This window comes from Venturia canescens, chromosome 2 (assembly GCF_019457755.1).
Source record: "Venturia canescens isolate UGA chromosome 2, ASM1945775v1, whole genome shotgun sequence".
Lineage (NCBI taxonomy): Eukaryota > Metazoa > Arthropoda > Insecta > Hymenoptera > Ichneumonidae > Venturia > Venturia canescens.
Genome location: NC_057422.1, coordinates 8,452,735 through 8,474,283, shown reverse-complemented (window position 1 = coordinate 8,474,283; position 21,549 = coordinate 8,452,735). Strand labels below are relative to the sequence as shown.

The window sequence follows — 21,549 nt, the reverse complement described above, 5'->3', positions numbered from 1 at the left end:
GCGGCCAGGCCCATTTGTGTCTCGGAGTAGTTAAGACTAAACCCGTAACTTTTACTGCTCGCAAAGCTCGCACGATTGAGAAAAATTCGCACGTTTTTATATCCCACGAAATACAGAAATTTTTCATACTTTTTTCCGCAGTAAGAAGCAGTCTCAATTTGTCCGTGCTCCGTTATCATTATCTGGAAAAAACGCATTAATTATAGTGCGGAATTAGTTCCCCGTAGCCATTAGTGCCCTACGTGAGGAGATGAAAAAATGTTTCTCTTTGACGAGTATAAAAAGTTGAGCGCGGAGGAAGAAAATAACGAATTTTCGTTACTGTGACCAGCAGTGCAGTCGTAACTAATTATTAAAAAGCTTGTTGCCTCTGTGTGCGCGTGCCCGGGGGAGAATGAGCTTAGGATTATCCAGCGTCCTTTTATTCGGTCGCTGCGCGTAGTCCGGAATGAAAAGTGGAGGTTCGAAGCGAGTGTAGCGTGCAAATATAAACGGGAATTTTTCATCTCTTCGACCGAAAGAGACGCATAATAATTTCGCATTTTGTTGAATAATCATTTATTACTTTTCAAATAATGAAACGAGCACATTTCCTCCATCGGCCATTATCGTCGATCTCTCGTACACGAAATTCATAAAATTTTCATCATTTTGCAAGTTTCATTAGGAATGCGTTCATCAGAGCAATTACAGCGTGTTCCTCGCACGATTTTCCATCTTCTGCCTCATTGCTACGCGAGCCCACAATACCTATCTGCATCTCCGTGTTCCGAGGTCTCTGATCACTGGCGATCTGCCACAGGGAATTAGTGCAAGAGACAAAGGGAATACCGGATGAAGTCCTCCGCTGCAATTAGACGCCTCGACTGTCGTACCCTCTGCACGTCCGCATGTACATAGATAATCCGGATTATAAACGAGCCGCAACGGTATCGAACTCGACTGAGCCGTCTGACGACGAGTGTGTTTTTTCCATTCGTTCCCTCCTGCCATGAATCAAACGATTAACAAATGCGTTTTTCTGGGAATGGGACGAAGACGCTCCTCGATCGGGAATTCTTCGGAAGAAATTTTCCAGCGCGTCCAGCGAGCTGATTTCGACTGGCTCCCATCAGAGATAAGTTTTCCAAAGTTTGAGTTATCGACTCTCGGTCTTAATGACGACTCGTACGAGCACTGACACGACTATCACCAAGGCTATGACGACGATGAGTGCGCTGGAAAGAAAAAAAAGAGTTTTACTGTAAATTGCAGTCGTGGCTCATTGATCGATCGGAAAGGTGAAAGCGCGAGCGATTATTCGTATACAGAATTTTTCCGTTTCGATATTTTGGCTCCGGTTGTCAAGCTGAAGCGTCTCTCAGGATGGAACGAATGTTTACAATGCGAAATCGTAATGCGTGCGCGACGCGCGGTGAAAGAAATTGGTGTAAAATGCTTCTCGTTGGGATTTGATGCACGACACTTGGACATGGCCTTGGACCAGTTAACCCGCATACGATATATACATATAAGTATGAAAGACGATACGATTCAGTGGCATTAACGTTAAGATGGTTGAAGGGAAGGCGAAAGATTCAATGTTATATTCGAGCATGGAATTGTGCTTAAGGGCCTGACAATATCTTCGCAGTGAAATCGTAACGTCCACGCATGTATGGTAACTGAGAAAATCGTTTTTTTATCTACCTACGAAGCAGTCAAGTATCGTAACTGAAGAATTTGGCACAGTTTTTTTTCACTATCCACTAAGAAAAAAAGTGAAATTATGATCAAGGTTAAATATGATTAAACAAAAAAAAGAGTTTTAGATGAAACCGCAGCAGATTCGTTCACTCGAAAAACATTGGAGTCAAATGAAGAAAATTCTTCCTCAATAACATCAATTATTGAACCAACAATTTTTATTCTCAGCGTCCTCATCACGATTCCATAAGCACGATTATATTTCAACACGATCCTGCTGATGTTCGAGCTCCAAATGAGGATTTTCCAGACTCCACGAGGAGCTGCACTCTTCCAAAAAGCAAGCATAACTGCTCGCACGAACTTTGCCCAATAGAAACTTTAAATTCATGGCCGAAACGTGTACAACAGGCCAATAGCAAAACAATGCATACACGACGATGATAATACACGAGTCGTTAACAATGGCACACAATCGGTCAAGTTGAAGTGTCGGCCCTGTTTGTGATTCACAAAGGGATAACAGGTCAAGGTTATCTGTGCCCAATGGAGAGACGAGACGGGCATACGACGTATGACGAACGTGACAGATCCCATCAGACAGACCCGGTATCACCTTGCTGCCTGATTTCTATCGCAGACGATTCACTTTAAATTGGTACTCCTCTGTATACACATGTATATTGGGATGTGGACGTTTACCGAGTCAAAATATCAGACGCTACACATTGACGGGAACCTTTTCACGCGGCTCACTCTTATTGCCTTTGGTCCCTCTCCGTCACTTTTTTATCGAAGTTTGTTCACGCGGGCACCAAAAAAGCATGCGAAATGATCTAAATTCGTGATTTTCATAAACTGATATTTGGTAGAACTCATCATTGGATGCGGTAAGGTGAACCGAAACAAAAGTTCCATAAGGTTTTTTGCAGCAAAAAAGTATTTGCAGGGGGAAAAAAAAAATTCGTTTACGCCAAATTCTTGCGTTTTCCCCTCGAAATTCTCTGCTCATTGGGCTTTTCGATGTCGCGAAATCTTGCCCGAGACTCATTGGAGCGAGGGTTGTTCTGACATTTTGACTCGTGAGAGCTGATTTCATGTGTTGCTCGGAAATTTTCATCGTCTTGGAATTTGGAATATTTTTGGAGTGCTCTCTGCCGAAGCTCAGCCACGAGCAAAAATCGTTGCCTTTTGTCGAGCATTTTTATTTTCTTTATTGCTCTCTCTTCCATCTCGTTTCGTTGAAATGCGCATAAGAGATTTGAAAAACTCAGATAAATATCGGTTTTGAAAATGTTATCTTCAAACTGGGAACTTGTTTAATTTTACGAACCTAAACGAGGCTGAAATTCGCGACGATAATATGAAAGCAGGTTTCGTTAGCAAGCGTATTGATTTTTGTTTGGATTTCTACTCATTCCCATTCTACGGTGCATGTGGGAAATACTTTAATTCAAATAAGCGAACGAGGGAGCGGCTGGGCAAGGTGAAAGGCAAATATTCATCGTCAAAGCCTCGAAAGCTTGGCCCATCGAACGAGCCAATCTGCATAATGCGGTACGTTTAACTACGAATTCCCTCTATTCTCATCTCAATCCCTGCTCACCATTCTCATTTAAATATAGCTCTCCCAAGGGTTCGCTCAGGGAAGACACTAACCAAAGCGAAGATCTCGGACCTTGAGAATTTCGCAACGACGAACCAACCGAGAATATCATATACGGCTCGCAGCTGCGCGCCGTATATGATTTAGAAAGAACCTTAAAACCTGTGAATTATCACATGTGAATGGGAGCCATCATCTCCGCCGAGAAATATCTGCGAAGAAGGACTATAAAATTCACGAGCAACTTTATCTTCATACTTTTCTGTCGTAAAACTTTATCGTACTAATTTCGAGATATTTCCTCGTATCTAAACTCGTAGATGATTTTCTCATTTTTTTTCACTCCTACAAATAACGAAGGGCAGAAATCGCTAAAAATCTATACCAACGAAGAGAATCTCGGAACTGCACTGACTCACTGTACCCCGGCGTTTTCGGTGACGCTTCCAAGGATAATTTTCCATCGTAAGATCATCGTCAGTGAAAGAATCGAATCTTCGATGATTCGTCTTCGCACAGCGTCTTCCAGGGGCTCTTAGAAACTCCATTGAAACGTAGCGTTTCGTCCAGGAAGTAAACGAGTATGAAAACCACATGAATATGCATGGTTTGTGGAACGAGTCGCGGAAGATCGTGTTCGGCATAGTAGGAGGTGTGCTGGCTGCGTAAGGACTCTCGGAGTCATCCGATTTCAGGGTCTCCGGCTTGGAGTACGCGCGGAGTACGAAGCTTGGAGAGCGGTCCCCGGCATAAAGGGTGAAGGCCGATTTTCTGCGCGTGTATATAATTCAATCGCGGACGTCGTGTTACAGCTTGGGCAAATTACACCAATAAATATACGTACGTGCATTTATTGTACATGGTTACATAGCCGATGCTCGCCATTTTCTGCCAGGCCCTGCTGTTTCCACATGCCCCAATCACAAACTCGTGGTGCGGCTGCTTATAAAAGCACCACATCGGAAACGTTTCTCTCAGTTGGTACACCGGACGATCGCGAGTCTCGAGCGATTCTTGCTTACAAATGAGGCTGCTGCACTTGCAACGTTCTTGAAGAGTATTCACCGGTCTCTGCTTCCGCATCAGCTTTTCCGTGTTACAACGTCCAAGTTATTCGACTCGCGTTCCTCGATATCGTTATCCAAAGGATCAAAAATGAAAATGTTAACGAACGTACGCGATCAACGGTGCTGAACGAGCGTTAAAATTCAAACGAAGAAACACACACGGATCGAATCGCAGCCGGAGTCTTCGTGGTGCGTGCTTAATTTTAAAAAATCGAATTTCACACTCCGCGATACTCGAATTATCGTACTAAAATTCATTACTATTCGTTGCTCCTGATCAATTTTTCCAAGTGACAACGGAGCAAGAAAAATGGCGCCGGGATCGTGGTGAGTTTGACTTATCTCGTAACGAGCCACGCAACAGCTCGATTTCCCAGCACCATTTATAATTCATCAAATAATCCGTTAACTTTCAGTGAAGAAGGCGAGGCTATGCTTGGATACTCCACAAACATGGTTAAGGCCGATCAAATGAAAGCGGCATTGGCTTATATCGAGGAAAATAACAACAACAATAATGATAAATGTAATAACAATGACAAATACGAAAGTAGCGTTAAAACGAAAGAGCCGATAATGGGAAGAAACAATTCGGTTATCTCGACCCAGTACTCGTCCAACTTCAAAGGTGTTTTCGCGCAGGTGAGGGCAGTCTTGTTTCCAAACTCGTAGTAATAATCCCTCGAGCTTCTTTCTTTTTCTTCATCTTCATTTATCGTATCCGCAGTGCACCATTTCAGTAGATATCCAAAGAAATGTTTCGTTCATAATAATCAAGAGAACTCGACGCGACGTAGCGTGAGCTTGCTCCGGCAATGCCGAACATTATCATTTTTGGGAAACAAAATGTGCCAAATTCGTTCAATATTGTGCTATGCTAACAATGTAACGATGAAGTTTGAGAACGAAAAGAAAAGTTTTGAGAGAGCATACGCAGAGCCCGAGACTTTTCCATCGTATTTCCAGGACTGTCTGCTTAAGACGTTCGTTTTTTCTCACCGCTCCCCCCCACACTTGTTTTTTTCCCTGCGGTACTTTATTTTACGAACCGCACCGGCACTCCGCCGGCTCGGAGTCTCCGTGTTTCCGTAGTTATGCTTCGAGAATGCCCATTATTTTTAGTACTTGCATGCTTCCAATTCTTTTTTCTGCTTTGCGAAAAAACTAGGAGGAGAAAAAGGAAAAAAACGATCCTTCGGGATGGAGAAAAAGTATGGAAATATTTATGAATATCAAGAGATATGAAACGAGGGTCACGGAGGTCATTTATCCGCGGGGCAAAGTGGCTCCAGCCCAAACTTTTAGCACAACGAGACGCGAATATACGCGGACTCTCAAGGAAAAAGGGCATGACCCACATTAACCTACCTTTTAAGCCACGCGGCTTGCACTTTTTCTATTTCCTTAACGTCACTTTAAAAGCACCTCCCTCTGACCTCAAGCTCAACATCGTCTTTCTAATCCCCTGCAACGACCCGATTTTTCAATCTCTCTAATAGCTCTTCCCTCCCACTCACGTGTTTGCCTTTCGCGAAAAATTTTAGTGTATGGTAGCCGGTGCCGTTTTGACACTGACAGCAGGAGGTGGCATGCCGATCGGTTACAGCGCTGTGTTGCTGCCACAACTCGCCGAGAAAAATGGCACGCTTCGTATCAACCGGGAAATGGGATCGTGGATCGGTGAGTTGACGAATTTTTCCTCCAGCAATTCCTCTGCGCTCCCACCGCTTTTCATTGCTCTTGTTCTCGTTCAGCCATTCTCGACGATTCCGCAGAGACGAATTTCACCGGGAAAAACGAAACTTCCGAAAATTGAATAAACGTATTTCTTACTAGATTTAGGAAAGTTGATTTCCTCGAATGCTAAAACCACACAAAAATCGCGACCCCTTCGACCTCGCACTCTTTCATTGGTTCTAAACTCCTCAGAATTTTCGAAAGTTCTGTTGATTCTGCCCATATTCACCGATGGGTTTAGAGAATAACCCTCCGAATTGAGCACATGCGCATACATAAAAGATAAAGGGAGAAAGGCAAAGTTAACGGGAACTTCGTTACAGTTGCGCCAATTTTGCGGGATGAAACTCGAAACCGCAGTTCCTATTACCCACTCCGCAACCCTTTTCCTCCGTACAACATTCGAACCTCTGTAACGCAGTCGTGTGCGAACCGCTCTCGATCTTGTCACGCTTCGCAAAAAAGCTTTCTACGGACAGTTTCATGACGAACAGTCGGAATTCGTAGCCTGTCGATGGATTCCAATCGCCGTGTTCTTACGCGAAGAATTCAACCCCAAAAAAAAGGCGGAAAAGAATCTTTCCTGGAAGGTTTTCAGAGATATTTTTTGGAAACTTTTCACTGCGGTTATGAGCGTGATCTCCAGCTTGCCGCTTAAACTTCATTTCCACTTTTTGAAGTTGTAAAAATTTTCGTCACAGCGATCATAAAATTTGCTTTTAAAATCGTTTTTTTTTCATTTACGAAGTGCTCGAGGTGGAGAGAATTTTGAATGGAAAATAGGTGCGGACGTTTCGACGTAGAATAGCTCACACATCGACTGCCGGCGAACCAAACGCTCGGTATAAATTTGGAAGTTTGTACAGAACCGCGGAAACCACCGTCAACAGAGAGCACACAAAGCGTATAACAATGATAAAGTGGAAGGCGCACACGTCGGGGACACGAAAATATTTGACATATTTGTCGTCTCCCATTTGTAGCTTTTTGCTCACAATTTTTCAGTTTTTTCTTTTCATTCCATTTATTTAGTAATTGCAAAACAAACGGACTTCCTGAAAAATAATGCAATCGGGTTTTTCGGCCCACCGGAGTTCCGAATCACCGCAAATCTTCGAATTTCACGTTGAAAAATATCGACTAGGATGTCAGTTCTCATCGTTTTCACTCCCGCAGTCGACTCGAACGACTAAAATTGATTGACAATTATAATTTTCGCTATAAAACCTCACTCTTTGTCACTTTTGCTTCCTCATAGAGTAAACTATGCGACGATGAACTTTTTTTTCCAGTTTTCAATGTCAATGTGCTCAAAATGTCCAAAAACATCAAAACATCATATCTAGAAAAAATGTCCGGATGTGTGTGTGTGTATGTATGTTATGGCACTGCACAATTCAAACGCTTATAATTCGAAAACGATTTGAGATACAGGGCTACCGTTTTGCATAGATGTTAATCTGAACAAGCTTTTCATTCTCTGATAATTTTGTCAGAATTTGAAAAAAATACGAATCCTGGGACGTTTTGAAATTTTTAAAAAAAGTGTGTCGACGCTCTAACTTCGGGAAATTTTAAGATCGATTACTAATTTTTTTTTATAAATAGATTGTCATAATAGGAAGGTTGGTATTGAATTTGGGAAATATCGGTTGAGCGGTTTAAATTTTATGATTTTTAGAATTTTACGAAAATATGAGTTTTTCGAAAAATCCGCATTAATTTTTGGAAATTAACTTGGAAAAGTTCAAAGTCGATAAATAAGTTAAAATTTTATTTAAAAAAAAATTAAAAGTAACAAATTGCTTTCTCAAGCTTTTACAACAATGCTTAAAGCTTCCTCTATGAGGAAGCCAAAATGAAAAATATAGCACCTCAAAGAGTAAGCTTTGAGCATCGTGCATCTTGATCATCTTGAGGAAGCAATTTGCAAATTGCAATTTCCAGTATTTTTTTGAGAAGTGATATCGCGAAATACACAAAAATGGAGTGAATCTCAGTGACTCACGTTACTCACGTTACTGGTCGCGACGATCTGCATCTGCAGCAACCTGTGAAAAGTCGTAATTCTTTGTCACTATGAATTTTGCAAAATTGAATTTATTTACTAGTAATCGAACGATCGAACGAACAGGTTCGATGAAGCGAACAGGACTCGAAAGCGACTATTCGAAACGAAAATGAAAAGACAAGTTCCATTGCTTAGGTTGTGAATAATATCAATAAACCAATCGACCAATAAATTTTGTTCGATCTTAAAATTTCTATCGTCATTTTCCGGAACACAAAATAGAATTGTTGCAAATCGAACGAGTTCCATGGGAACTAAAAGCGTTTGAAGACTTGAAGCAATTAATCAGACAGTGAATTGAATAACCACGAACCATTTTTCATTCACTCCTATAACAAATACCATTTGAGATAAGTGAAAATCGACGTTGAATTTAATTCGAACGAGTCACGCCCCCTTCAATCGAAATGTACTCGATCGATCAGTCCGTCGATCGTTATAGGAGCGAAAGCTTTGATCGACGTTTATAAAGCTATTGATTACAGGAGTTGTTTGCGTTCGTCGGTGGGTTGGCGACGTAGATTATTCGAGGTTCCGACGAGGCCGAAGGGTACGTGTCATTGATGTTGAAATTTGGATTGATAGGCGATTGTACCGGATTCCGTGACGGTAGAGAAAGTGTTGATATCGAAACAACTTGCGGTTCTGGATAAAACGAGTCCTCGACCGTCGCGATCGGTGGAGCGGATGGTTTTAACATCGCACGCGGTATTTCCAACCGCAGTCCTTTAATATTCTTCGCTATTTTCGAGTCGATGTTATTCCTTGGAACAAAACACAAGAGATTTTCGCGCGAAAACTGACGGAGAAGCCCTGCATCGCCGCTTTTATAGCTTTCCCTCTATCAACGCTGATTAGCAGCATTTGAGATCGAGCGAGAAAAAGCACGACAAAAATGAGGGATTACTTATCAGCGCAGCCTTTTTTACGCTACGATAATCAAACGCGATAAGATTTATCTTCGTGGGCAGAACGGTACGCTTTTCATTTTCCTTCTATGTTACCCTGACACTTATTTTTCTCAAATATGCTAGACGGCCTTTATCGGAATAGACTGAAACACGCTTAGCGGTACGAAAGTGCAGTGGAAAAACATGGAAAATACAAACTGATAAATTTAACTGATTTTTTTGTTTTTTTAGCATTTCTCTTCCATTGATTATTTCACACCCGTATCACAAAAAATCCTTCAGTTCGTTTATTTCCTTGACGGGAAGAGCAAACCGATCGAACGGATGTGAATTCCGAATTTGAATATCCGCAATTGTATGAATCAGCGGAACTTGACCAGCGCAAGCTCGTTTTCAAGGCTCACAGGCGAATGTCACTCCGCGGTTGTGCATTGGTTAGAAGAAAGTGTCACCGAGGGGCATGTGCACTATTATCGCTCGTCAAAACTCGTGAATCGTCAAGGTCCGTTGAACGGGGAAACGGCCTCTGTGAATAGAGCGAAGTTCAAGGACCTCCCAGGCTCGCGCTGCCCTTCGTTCATTCTTAACGAGATCGCTCTCTGTGCATGACTCGCACAATTCATACTTGCTTGTCCGTTTATGTACTCCGCTCTATACAGGCATAGTCGTAATATTCATCTCCACAGCTCTCGTAACGTCCGCGTGAAACTGACCTAGATATTTCTTTTCTCATCCCATTCAATCGTTCCAGCCGACTCACGTTTCCCTTGTACGATCTTTTGACATCCAATGAATTTTCAACCTTTTCATTCTACCCTCGAGCTTTCCTGGCCCATGAAATCATTCGCGAATCCGCATTTTTACGATGAGAGCTGACGCCTCTTTCGCTATGTAATTCATACGCTGCTCCCCGGAGCGAATCCGAAACGATCAATCGTTTCATCAGTTTTTTCACGGATATTTATCGCAGGCCGAGGGATCGCGCCAAATGAATATGCGTAAGTGGAGAAACTGTTTCGCATGATTAATCCCCACCGATCGGAGAATCTTTCACGACATGAGAAAAGCGTAGCGCTTCGGAAAAGTTCGTTTCGAGTCTCAATAGGAATCATCACCCTTTTTGGAAAGTGAAGTTTTTGAAGCAAGGTCCGAAAATTTGAGCGATTCGATACATTTTTGTACGACGCTCGCTCGAAAAAATGTTTGAAAAAATCTCCCTAATTTATATGCGCAAATGAATTCATTTCTAATCGTTTTTTCAAAAATATTCGCATCTTTGGAAAATAATTCAACCGACACCTCCGAAAATGGCCCTGAACGAATGTCACTTGAAAATTCGAGGCTCTTTTGCATGAACTTATTGCGATATTTTTCATAAATCGGTTCGTTTTCCTTTGATACATAATCCAGGAACTGCATCACCGCATAAATCATGGTTCAGGCATAAGGGATGCTTATCGCATCGTAAAAACTACCGAAGCACGCCGATCCCTCCATCCCCTCAGTCTCTTTGTTACGATGTCCGAATGATCGTGTATACAAAACATTAATTCCCAAATGTATATGCATGAAATTTATCTCTGCACTCGCTTCACTGAATTGAAAAGCCCGCGAGGCAAAACTTTCACGAATATCGAATCGTTTGAATCGTTATGAGGCAATTGTAAAGTTTCGGCCTTGGCTATCACTCTATTTGAAAGGGACTTAACAATGGATGAATTTAAACGGCAGTCAGATTGGATTCTCGATAAACAAGGCGATTGATCATTTCAAAGTCACTTGGAAATGATGATTTTGAGCAAAAAAACAGTTCCATTGTGCTAAAAGTTCACTTAAAGATGATTTTTTTTTTCACATTTTCAACCAAGACAAAATTTCATCGCTTCAAAAGTTCGTTTCAACGTGATTTTTTCTCATTTTCAACGAACAATCGATTACGTCTTTCAAGATTTGGATTACGAGAGCGTGGACCATTGCAAGCACGAACATTCCGTTTTTTCCTACGATGTAATCTCGAGCTGTTTACCCCAGAACGTTGTAAATTTTTATCTTCATTCAAAGCCTCGATTGTCTCGAGTCTACGGGGAGCGAATAAAGCCCGTAGCCAGAGGGTTTCGAGGGCCTTGCGAGGATCTTACGTGGATAAAGGAGAGAGGTTTTGACCCAAGTTTCCTCGCAGGTTCGAAGAAAAAGTACAAACCCCGAGAACTTGGGTTGCCTTCGACCCCAAATTCTGGGAAGAGTGATTAGCAAAGAAATTCCGAAAGTTCATTGGCAGATTATGCATTTTATCAATTACCACGAGGACCCCTCGTTGATGAGTTCGAAGCCTGAAATCAATTGGAAAATAGACAAAAACGCGAAGAGATTGAGGGACGAAAGTTGGCCAATGAATTCACTTTGATCCGCAGGCTCAGACGAGCGGCTCGAATCGCAATCTGAATCCTTGGAATCTCATTAAAGTAGAACGAGATAAAAGCGCACATTGAAGAAAATAGCCAATTGAAAAAAATTGGGCAAACTCCAAACGAACAATCCTCAACGTTCTCGCGAGCCTTGACGCTCATTCGGACTATTTAAATGACTAATCGACGTTCATGTACACGACGACAACGAATAAACATTATTCAATGTCATATTTATGAAACTCCCGCGTGGAGATTCACGCGAGGACGTTGATTTTCATCGTGATTTCTCCTAAGGACACCTCGCTTTCAATTGATGCACGAGCAGATTTATATAACGTCATTACAAACGAGGTCTCCTCAGGATTAGCCACTGTCACACGAACAAATTATATTTCCACGCATGTAGGTCAGTCCGACGACGATCAAAGTGTCAGGAATATTTGTAACGCGATGCGTCTGTAGGTATTAAGCCCAGGACAATTATCTACGTGCGTATTCCCAGCGAAGGAATTCGAGCAACACTGGAGGAGCTTTTTCCGCACGACGAAACTTCCGTAAAGTGTTTGAGCGTGAACCAAAAACTTTTGATTTATAGCTCCTTTGGACCAAACTGTTGTCATCCTTCTGCTGCCTCGGGGGATGCACGGTCGAGTATTTCATCTGCGGTCAGTCAAAGCCACCTCGACGTCTTGCCTATTTCTTTTCATTTCGTTCCTCCAGTGTGAGTCTCAGTAGGATGAATGATGGTAAAAACGACACGAAGCTCAATGGGCGATGTAGTTTGGTAGCGAACGAACGATTTGTCTTTTCTCAGGGTTCGGGCTGAGTCGAGTCACGTCCGGAACGTCACTTTTTCAGTGGTCCTCGGTGCAACTTTTCTCCTTTAATCTCTTCGTACCACGGAACGCGATTATTTTTCAGATTTTCAGTTCATTTTTTCAATTCTTTCGCTCCCCGTACCAATGGAAATTCGTTAAGGTGCTTTTCATAATGGAAACAAAGTGTTAAGATGGCATGGAAAATTGAAGGAAAGCCGAATTAAAGCATCGATTAATTGAGCCCACGAATTCGTTAATAATACAAGTCCTATTCGACTCTGTGCACAGCCTCTGTTCATAGCTTGGCCTCACCGATCGGCGCACTTTTGTCCGGGCCACTTTTAGATGCGATAGGACGACGCGGCTGTCTCATCCTGGCTTCCGTACCTCTCTCCCTCGGATGGATTGTCATTGGATTTGCTAAAAATATCTCGTGGATTCTCGTCGGTAGAGTTGTTTCCGGGTTTGCAGTTGGATTGACCGCTGTTCCTGCCCAGGTAAAACCACATTTTTCAGACTTTCCGTTATGGAGTTGCATTATTTTCAAGCGGAATTTTCAACTTCGCATTATTGAGGACCGCTTTTAAGGAGGGTGGATCGCGACGATGCGACGTTACCATGCTAAACCATGTTAAAAATATTAAAAATTTCAAAATTATAAGAATTTAATAAAATTTGGCAAATGTTTTTTTTTTAACCCTTAGTGTACACACCTTCGCAGCGAGACATTTCGTGCACGTGGGGTCACTTTGACCCCAGGTCATTTTTGACATCGAATATCTCGGTAACTATGCGCTTTTCGGAATTAAAGGTTTTGTCACTTTTTGCAGTGAATTGATCCAACTTTAAGGCTGCAAAGTCGGATTTCCAAAAAAATCTTTTTTCATTCTTCAAAAACGCGCTCAAAGCTGATAGTGCGCGTAAAAAACACTTTTTCGGTTAAATCTCGAGTAAAAAATTAAATTTTGAGTTTTGAAAAAAATCCTTACAGAGTTTTACAGACAAGGGTCCATGCTTTAAGGGAAAAATAATCCACTTTGCAACCGTTCCAAAAAGTGTGTTTATTTTGGAGTATGAAGTGCATGGCTATGCTCCCTACTTTTAGAGAGGGGATAACGATTTCTTAATATTGGGGATTTTACTTATGAGATGCTCGTCTGTAAATATGCTATTCATGTGAGAAAAAAATGTTGGGGTCAACCTGACCCCAGATGCACACTAAGGGTTAAAAATACATAAGACGATATACATTTTTTTAGATTTTTCTACCACATAGCTCTCGAGTAATTGAACACCAAAGTTCGTGTGTCTAAGCATTTAAGCATAGAGTTTACATGTGATAAAAAAATTTGAAAAAAATTGTATTTGTATATACTTGATGCCAAAGAATGTTATTACCAAATTTTATAAAATTCTGATCATTTTGATTTCGTGATCCACCCTCCTTAAAGTTGGGTTATAAATACGACGAAGATTCGTCTAAATTTGAATTGAAAGGCAAAATTTTGGTACGCCTTCGACTCCTTGGCGTAATTGAGGCTGGCAATGTTTTCGTTTCTTCGTTCATTCGTCCTTGTACTTTGGCTTTTTTTGGTGCTTTTTGGACACTGAGAAAATTAAATAATAACTTAGCGTTAATCTCTTAGCCACGGTGTTTTATTCGTGTGCTTTTTCGCGCTTGAGAAAGTCCATAAATTTGTTTTAATTGGCAGGTCTTAGTGGGCGAAATGGCTGACCCTGGACTTCGAGGTTTTCTCGTAGGAGGATCTTTCGCAGCTTACAGTTGCGGGATTCTTTTGGTCTACGCTCTCGGGGCAACTCTGAGCTGGGAAACGGTCGCTTTTTGCGGCACCATTCTTCCAGGCTTCGCTCTCGTGGCTCTCTGCCTCGTTTCTGAAAGCCCTGCTTGGCTTGTTCGCCAGAAAAAAATTCATTCCGCGAGGAAAGCACTTCTGTGGCTAAGAGGCGGCGATACGAAGCAGGTAACCATAATTCAGTACCTGAAACTCATTCATCTTCAGCGGCCATTCATTCTGAATAACGATGAAAGTGTAAAAACAATTTATTTTGTTTGTCAATTAAATGTTTATCGTCTAATGAAAATATGAGAATTTTGCCATGCAAGTTTTCAACTTAATACCATTTTTTATTTTTCTTCGTTAATGTCGAGAAGGATCGAGAAATTGAAAATTTGCTCGTCAATTAATTTTTTATTCGACTTCAATAGCAAAAAAATTCTTTCGCCAAAACTGTAACAACTCTAAGAGCTTTTCAACTCACTGCCAGTTTATTTTCCTTCAACAGTGTCGAGAACAATTGAACTGCGCGGAATCGAGAATCGTATTTTTTAAGATTGCCTCGAACCACGTTATCGGCTTTTTTCTCTCCTTGCGACATGAGAATGGGAATGAAACGGAGATAAAACGATCTAGTGTCCGGCCAGGTCTTTTACACTGTTTCAATTCCTGCTACAAGATACAATCGGATTTATATATTTGGGAAAGACAAATAAACGAATGTGAAATTTTACCAAAAGAACGCAAAATTTGATGGGAATGACGAAAACCAACACATTTTCCTCGCCATTTTGCCCATTTTCAATAAAATTGTGCTATCGATAATCGAACATTTATTTCCCCAAATTGAAAACTCCAGAACTCTCTAAAACCTCGAATTGTTTAGCTAATTTTCAATCGAGTAGTAGTGCACTTGATTGAAAATATTTCACAACCCATCGACGGGGCACGTAAATCTATTAATTTTTTTCTCACAACAGGTCAATACCGAAATATCGATTTTAGAAGTCCGTGCAAAAGAGGATTTGGCCCGTTTGTCAATGTCAACGAGTTTTCGTCAAACGTTGTCCTCAGCGTTCGACAAAGTTGTTCAGCCCGGCGTGCTCAAGCCTCTCGTCATAATAAATATTTTCAATCTTTTGCAAATACTGAGTGGAACGTACGTCATTGTTTTCTACGGTGTTGATCTAGTGCGAGATATTGGTGAGTGGAAATTTATCGTATTAATAATGAAAAGTGGAATGAGGAATGAGCGAAAGCAATTTGAAAATGAAAACGGCGTTTCACCGTTTCCTCGAGTATCGACATAAATCGGAAAACAATTTTCTTCCAAATGGAAAATATTCTAGTCCCATTTCCACCGGGGAACGATCCAGTAGTGACACACGCGACTTTTCTCATTTTTTTTCACATTGATCCTGGCAGGCGGTGGGGATATCGACAACTACGTGGCTGCTGTGCTCACCGCTCTTGTCAGATTCCTTTTTTGCATCGTATCTTGCGTGCTTCTATTGAGAATGGGCCGACGTACACTGGGCATACTGTCCGCAACGGGTACTGCACTCGCTTCCCTCGTATTGGCCGGATATACACTTGCCCGAAAAGACAACGAATCCTACATCGACGTGAGTGCATTTACCATGAACGGTGTTTCCTCCATCATTGCAAGAGGAATGTCTGTTTGTACGACGATACGAAAAATATCCTAAAGCCCTTTGTTTCAAGAGAAAGGGGCGAGGAAATATTTCCCATTTCCTGTCTACGAGGATTTTTCAATCTCCTCGGACGATGGTGATTTTATAAAGTTACGCGTTCCTCTGTCCGTTTCCAGGGAATGGAAGAGCAAAGTAACGGAACGAGAAAACAGAAAAATTATATTTGCAACTGTGTAAAAATCTTTGAAGTAATGATAAATGAATTTATCATTTGCTCAGTTGGATATGAATTTTTCAAGAGAAAACGATTTTTTCGAAAACGATATAAAGCTAAAATGAAGAGAAAGGAATCGTAATTCATTCTCGTTCTTTATTTTTTATAGAGTTACGTTATCGGTGTTTGTATTCTTATGTACGTGAGCGCCAACACCATCGGTCTGCTGACTCTTCCGGGTTTAATAATGGGCGAGCTTTTGCCTCAACGTGCACGTGGCATTGGCGGTGGGTGCACTTTTTTCGTCTTCAATCTCTCCCTCTTTGGCGTAACCAAAGTTTTTCCAATGGTAAGTCGCTCTTCCCGTACAGACAGAACTTTTCGCCATTTTTGATCATTCGAAAAACATTAAAAACGTACGATATTGGGGAATAAACATTTTTTAATCTACTTCAGATCAACGAACTCGTGGGAATGACCGGAATTTTCACGATTTTTGGTGCATCGGCTTTGCTGGAAGCCGTCTTCATTTACGTCGCGCTTCCAGAAACTAAAGATCGGACGCTCCAAGAGATCGAGGATTATTTTCAGGTGAGCAAACGCCCGTACAAAAACGAAAACTGAACTTTATATCCGACAGGGAAACTCGAATATCACGTGATTTTTGTTCAAGGAGGGAAATGTGCTGTGGGTGATGAGAACGAGAGAACCGAAGGGAAACGAATCGTTGACAGGGAACAGCGCATAGTTCGAATCTCGCTGGTTGAATCTAAAGAATTTTACCAAAGTTACCTGAACATGATTTTCCAAAAGAAACGTGTGATTTATTGTTTGTTTATGTGGCTGTTGAGTCTTGAGCGTGATTTATTTATTAATGTTGTATTGAAGTGATGAATTGTATATTTTTTACTAAATAAAGTAAACGCGATGCACTAAATTTGGAAGCAATTAGAAACAAACTAGATTGGAATAGGAATAAGATGAAAATCAGTAAAATGCGAGGAAGAAACGAAGGAAAAATAGTGACGACTGAGTACTTTTGAGGTACGTTCTTTTATTGTTCCATTAATCTTCGACGATGCATCAACAATATCATATTAATATTCGTTTCAACTACTCTGGAAAGAAAAGAAAAAACAACTCACGCTTCGCTCGCTTTTTTGTTATCGCGGGAGTTGTCGACCCGTGAAGTTAATCTGGATCTTTTGTACGATATTTGCAGGGCATAAGGAAAGTCGCTGAGCTTCTATGTGTGGCTCGAGGAGGGAAAGTAAAAATGTGCGCGAGAAACGTCAAAATTGTCCGTACAACAGCGCTCGGGACAGAAACGACCGAGACCTTTTTCTCTTCCACGATTTCTCGGTGTCAACTTTAAACAGGGTGTGAATGTGGCTTGCTCGTTACAACTTCGAACGCGTCGCCGTTAACTATGTTTCGTTATTATCATGCTTTTATTTATTCTGTTCACTTTTCTGGTGGTCTTATAACCGTGCAGTTATTTTTCGACCGTACTGACCCCCCACAGGAAAACAAACGCCCTTTTTAGGCGGTTGGGTTACGGAATTTTTCACCGGCGTATTTTGCCGCTGCGCCAAGTTCCTCCTCGATACGAAGAATTTGGTTGTATTTGGCCAAACGTTCCGAACGACAAGGAGCTCCTGTTTTTATCTGTCCGGTCGACAAACCGACCACGAGATCGGCGATGAACGTGTCCTCGGTTTCACCCGATCTATGAGACACCATCGTGCCCCAACCGTTGCTCTTCGCCAACTTGTGAGCGTTTATCGACTCGGTTACGCTTCCGATTTGGTTCACCTTCAGAAGAAGACAGTTGCACGCCTTCTTTTCAATCGCAGTTTGGATCCTAAAATTTCATGAATTGCTTTAATTTTTCAATTTTTCAGTGCTTGCTCGTTCCTATCACAAGTCATTTGGATTTTTATCATTAAAAAAATTCCGAAAATCCATAGTTGTTCAATTTTTTAAAAGATTTTTAACAGTTGGTAAGCGAGTGCATCGAAATTGAAGGTTGTGAGAACAAATCAACAAATTGTGATACGATAAATCAAATTAGTTCATTATTTAAATCATGTGAACATAAAATCAATGTTTGGTTTGCCGTGACACCTTAAAAATAGAGTTTCTGATGAAATATCAAATTCAATTGACCATGCCCTTCAATATCTAGAAAATGAAAAACACGATTTATGTCGTCGATTCAATTAGAAGTGAACCTTCGAAAGTCCTTCATTTTGGATCAAGTTATTGGAAAATGACATAATTACCTCACAGGATTGGTTACAGTAAGATCATCTCCGACGATCTGAATTGGCGTAGACGCGGTCAACGAGGTCCACGAGTCCCAGCCATCTTGGTCGAACGGATCCTCGATGGAAACAATAGGATAATCCTTAACCCACTCGAGATAAAGATTCTTGAGCGCGTCAGGCTCCAAATACGTAGCAGGATCGGACTTCTCGTTCTTGAAGTCGAGATCGTACTTGCCGTTTTTGTGGAATTCAGACGCTGCTACGTCCATACCGATCTTTATTTTTCCCTCGTATCCAGCGGTCTGCAAATGAATTTAGTGAATCGTCAATGGGTTGGATTCATCAACTCTATTCCAGTAATGGTATGTTGGCATCTTTTTTTGTGATACGCTGAAATTTACCTTGATGGCATCTATGATGAGATTAAGGGCTTCCTTGTTCTCAAGAATGTTAGGAGCGAAGCCACCTTCGTCACCGACCGCGGTGGCGTCAAGGCCGAACTTCTTCTTGATACCAGCCTTCAAGTAGTGATATACTTCACTGCCCATTTTCATGGCTTCGGTGAAGTTGGCTGCACCCAAAGGCAAAATCATGAACTCCTGCATGGCGAGTTTGTTGCCGGCGTGAGAGCCACCGTTGATCACGTTGAAAGCTGGCACGGGGAGCACGATGTTCGGATTTCCAGCCAATTCGGCGATGTATCTGGTAAACGAAATAAAAAAAAAAAATAATATTTTTTGTCACATCCCACCCTTCAAAGGTATTAGCAAAGTTGATGTAATCGCTACTATAGCAGCATGACGCAATTGCAATTGAATTGACGCGTGAATTGTGCAAGAACGAAAAAAAACGAGGCTCACTTGTAGAGAGGAATTCCTTTTTTGGCAGCACCGGCTTTGCATACGGCGAGAGATACTCCCAGAATCGCGTTAGCTCCGAGCTTCGATTTGTTTGGCGTACCATCGATCTTCAAGAGAAGATTGTCAATGTCTGTCTGTTGGGTAGCCTCCAAACCAGACTGTAACGATACACGATTTTATGAACATTTTTATGCAACTGAAAATCACAAGTATCAATGAAATTAAAAAATTCAAATAAAAATGGAATATTATTTTTACAAAAACGTAATTTCACGAATTCAGTAAAAATTTGTAAATTGTATAATCACAGTAGCTTTGATGTCAAAATTTTGGTTAATTAACCAAATTCTCTAAACTTTGTTCATTACCTAATGACGGAAACACGATCATAGTTATATATTTAGAAAGTTTTGTATAAAGTTGAGCAATTCCAAAATTTTTCAGCCAAAATATGCAACAATTTTCCTTATTCGGTACAAATGATTTGAAAGCGGTAGTACCAACAACAAGTCGCAAAAAATAATAACTGTAAAGATATAAAATCAAACATGCAAATGCAAATATGCACATTGAGGACGACGAGTGACCTCAAGCGGAGTTTACGTATCCAGTACCTTCAAGAGTTCAGGAACAATGATGTTATTGATGTTATCAACAGCCTTGAAGACGGACTTTCCATGGTATTTGGATTTGTCATTGTCACGAAGCTCCAAAGCCTCGTGAACTCCAGTGGATGCGCCAGATGGCACAGCAGCGCGGAACAATCCATTTTCGGTCACGAGATCGACCTGTTCGTAAAAATGATGCAAGAGTATCCCCGATTAGTTGCAATATTGGTTTCCAAACAAGAATAACCCACTTTTACTAAAAATGCAACAGAACTTGATAGTTTATGGTAATTCTTGTTTTTTCTATTTTTACAAGAAAAATAAATGCTTTTATTTTACTGATATAGCGAACACTGTTTTTACCGTTAAAAGAATCAGAAATGATAGAAAAACCGTTAAAAATCTCACAGAGAAATTATGCAAAACAATTAAAACTTCATGTCACTCACCTCAACCGTGGGATTACCACGGGAGTCGTAGATTTGTCTGGCCTTGATGCTCTTGATGGGCATGGTGTTTATTTTGAGGTTAGTTACCTGTAACACAAACGTACATGTATCATGAAGGGTAGCCGAGCCCTTTTAACGAAATTTCTACCAGAAACGAACCGAACTTATATAACTATTGGATCTATAAATAAAATTTACAAAACCCTCGGAAAAATGTACCGGTTGTACGATACCGGCTTTTTGGAAACAAACCAAATGGTTGATATTAAACCGAAAAGTTTTAGCACTATTGACAGTTTGACCTTGGCAAGGTCACGAGTACTCCCGTTGCGTTATCAAGAAAAAAAAAGAATATCAATTTTTTCATTTATATCGAGAATAGAGACAATTGTCCAAAACAAAAATCGATCGCGGATTGGAAAACAAATGGGTACACCACCGTTTGAGACCTTAAAGCGAAATTTTTCAACAGGATACTCCCTCGAACACGTAACGAGAGCATATCTGGAAAATACCGTCTCAGTGTGACGAGAAAATGACGTAAAGCGTCGTGAATAGCGATCGATATTCACAAAAATGCATAATGATATTAGAAACAATTATAGCGATTGAAAAGTGTAATGATTATTGAGTCTCCATGAAATATTGGCAAAGATTATCTTACCTAGTGATAATCCGTGGCAGTCAAGCACGAACGTTCAACGTAGACTGTGAAATGATGACCTACGTGTGACCTCCAGGCCCTCGCGCGGCTCTTTCAACGCTCGCGCGAGTTTCGGATCGATCTCAGCCATCTCATGACCTTGAACATGAATTTACCGTATCGCGACTGATTTTCATTGTGCCCAGAGTGGATTTTTACTTGATGGGTTCATAAAAATAATAGTTTTTACAATCCGATAAGATTGTTTTTTTCTATTTAAAGAAAGAATGAATTTCAATAAATATTCATTTGGAATTCGTAGTATTATTTATCTCCGGCGCTCGCAACGCCGCAAATGCCCAAAAATTGATTATCTTCGTTGGTAAAGGGGTTTACTGTTTTCTCAATTTCACATGCGTCATTCTTCCTAAGAGGTGCTGCCATCATTGTCGGTAAAACAGTGTCATTGCCGAACGTATTTTTCTCCCGTACAATGCTGCCACCATTGCACGATAACAACTGCGAACTAGTGCGAACGCTTGCCGCGCGTTTTTATAGCTGTGACGAAAAAACAACGAAAATCTTTTTCCATTTACAATTGAAAACAGTGGTAAATCAGCGAGTACACGTAAAGTTCTGAGGTCAGTTTGAGAATATATGTTTACGCTATAGAATCCGCAAACATGTTTCATCAGTCATTTTAAACACAGAGTGTGCAGCCATAACGGATTTTCTTATGCGTTACGCATC

At 41.0% G+C, this 21,549-nt stretch overlaps 3 protein-coding genes across 6 annotated transcripts; 1 reads left to right on the top strand and 2 right to left on the bottom strand.

Annotated features, from left to right (window-relative positions):
• Positions 1-541: 541 nt before the first annotated feature.
• On the bottom strand, positions 542-8,954 carry LOC122406962 (uncharacterized). 2 transcript variants are annotated; one of them, XM_043412835.1, is made up of 3 exons: positions 8,651-8,954; positions 8,114-8,147; positions 542-1,217 (listed from the first exon to the last, which is right to left on the bottom strand). In XM_043412835.1, exons 1-3 carry the CDS (start codon positions 8,865-8,867, stop codon positions 1,139-1,141), a joined length of 330 nt encoding a protein of 109 aa, XP_043268770.1. In that variant the 5' UTR covers positions 8,868-8,954; the 3' UTR covers positions 542-1,138. The 2 variants fall into 2 exon arrangements, with proteins under 2 accessions (XP_043268770.1, XP_043268771.1); XM_043412836.1 differs by lacking the exon at positions 542-1,217 and adding an exon at positions 7,070-7,285.
• On the top strand, positions 1,894-16,906 carry LOC122406959 (facilitated trehalose transporter Tret1-2 homolog). Of its 2 annotated transcripts, none has more exons than XM_043412829.1 (11): positions 1,894-2,344; positions 3,057-4,686; positions 4,776-5,001; positions 5,904-6,039; positions 12,593-12,801; positions 14,017-14,286; positions 15,081-15,303; positions 15,526-15,725; positions 16,139-16,318; positions 16,426-16,560; positions 16,643-16,906. In XM_043412829.1, the coding sequence occupies exons 2-11, from the start codon at positions 4,670-4,672 to the stop codon at positions 16,715-16,717; spliced, it is 1,671 nt and encodes a 556-aa protein (XP_043268764.1). In that variant the 5' UTR covers positions 1,894-2,344; positions 3,057-4,669; the 3' UTR covers positions 16,718-16,906. The 2 variants fall into 2 exon arrangements, with proteins under 2 accessions (XP_043268764.1, XP_043268762.1); XM_043412827.1 differs by lacking the exon at positions 1,894-2,344 and having other exon boundaries at positions 2,632-3,243; positions 3,312-4,686.
• A 97-nt stretch (positions 16,907-17,003) lies between these two features.
• Eno (enolase) lies at positions 17,004-20,958 on the bottom strand. 2 transcript variants are annotated; one of them, XM_043412831.1, is made up of 7 exons: positions 20,821-20,958; positions 20,157-20,243; positions 19,714-19,887; positions 19,100-19,257; positions 18,641-18,941; positions 18,255-18,541; positions 17,004-17,833 (listed from the first exon to the last, which is right to left on the bottom strand). In XM_043412831.1, exons 2-7 carry the CDS (start codon positions 20,217-20,219, stop codon positions 17,512-17,514), a joined length of 1,305 nt encoding a protein of 434 aa, XP_043268766.1. In that variant the 5' UTR covers positions 20,220-20,243; positions 20,821-20,958; the 3' UTR covers positions 17,004-17,511. The 2 variants fall into 2 exon arrangements, with proteins under 2 accessions (XP_043268766.1, XP_043268765.1); XM_043412830.1 differs by lacking the exon at positions 20,821-20,958 and adding an exon at positions 20,596-20,673.
• Between the last annotated feature and the right edge of the window lie 591 nt (positions 20,959-21,549).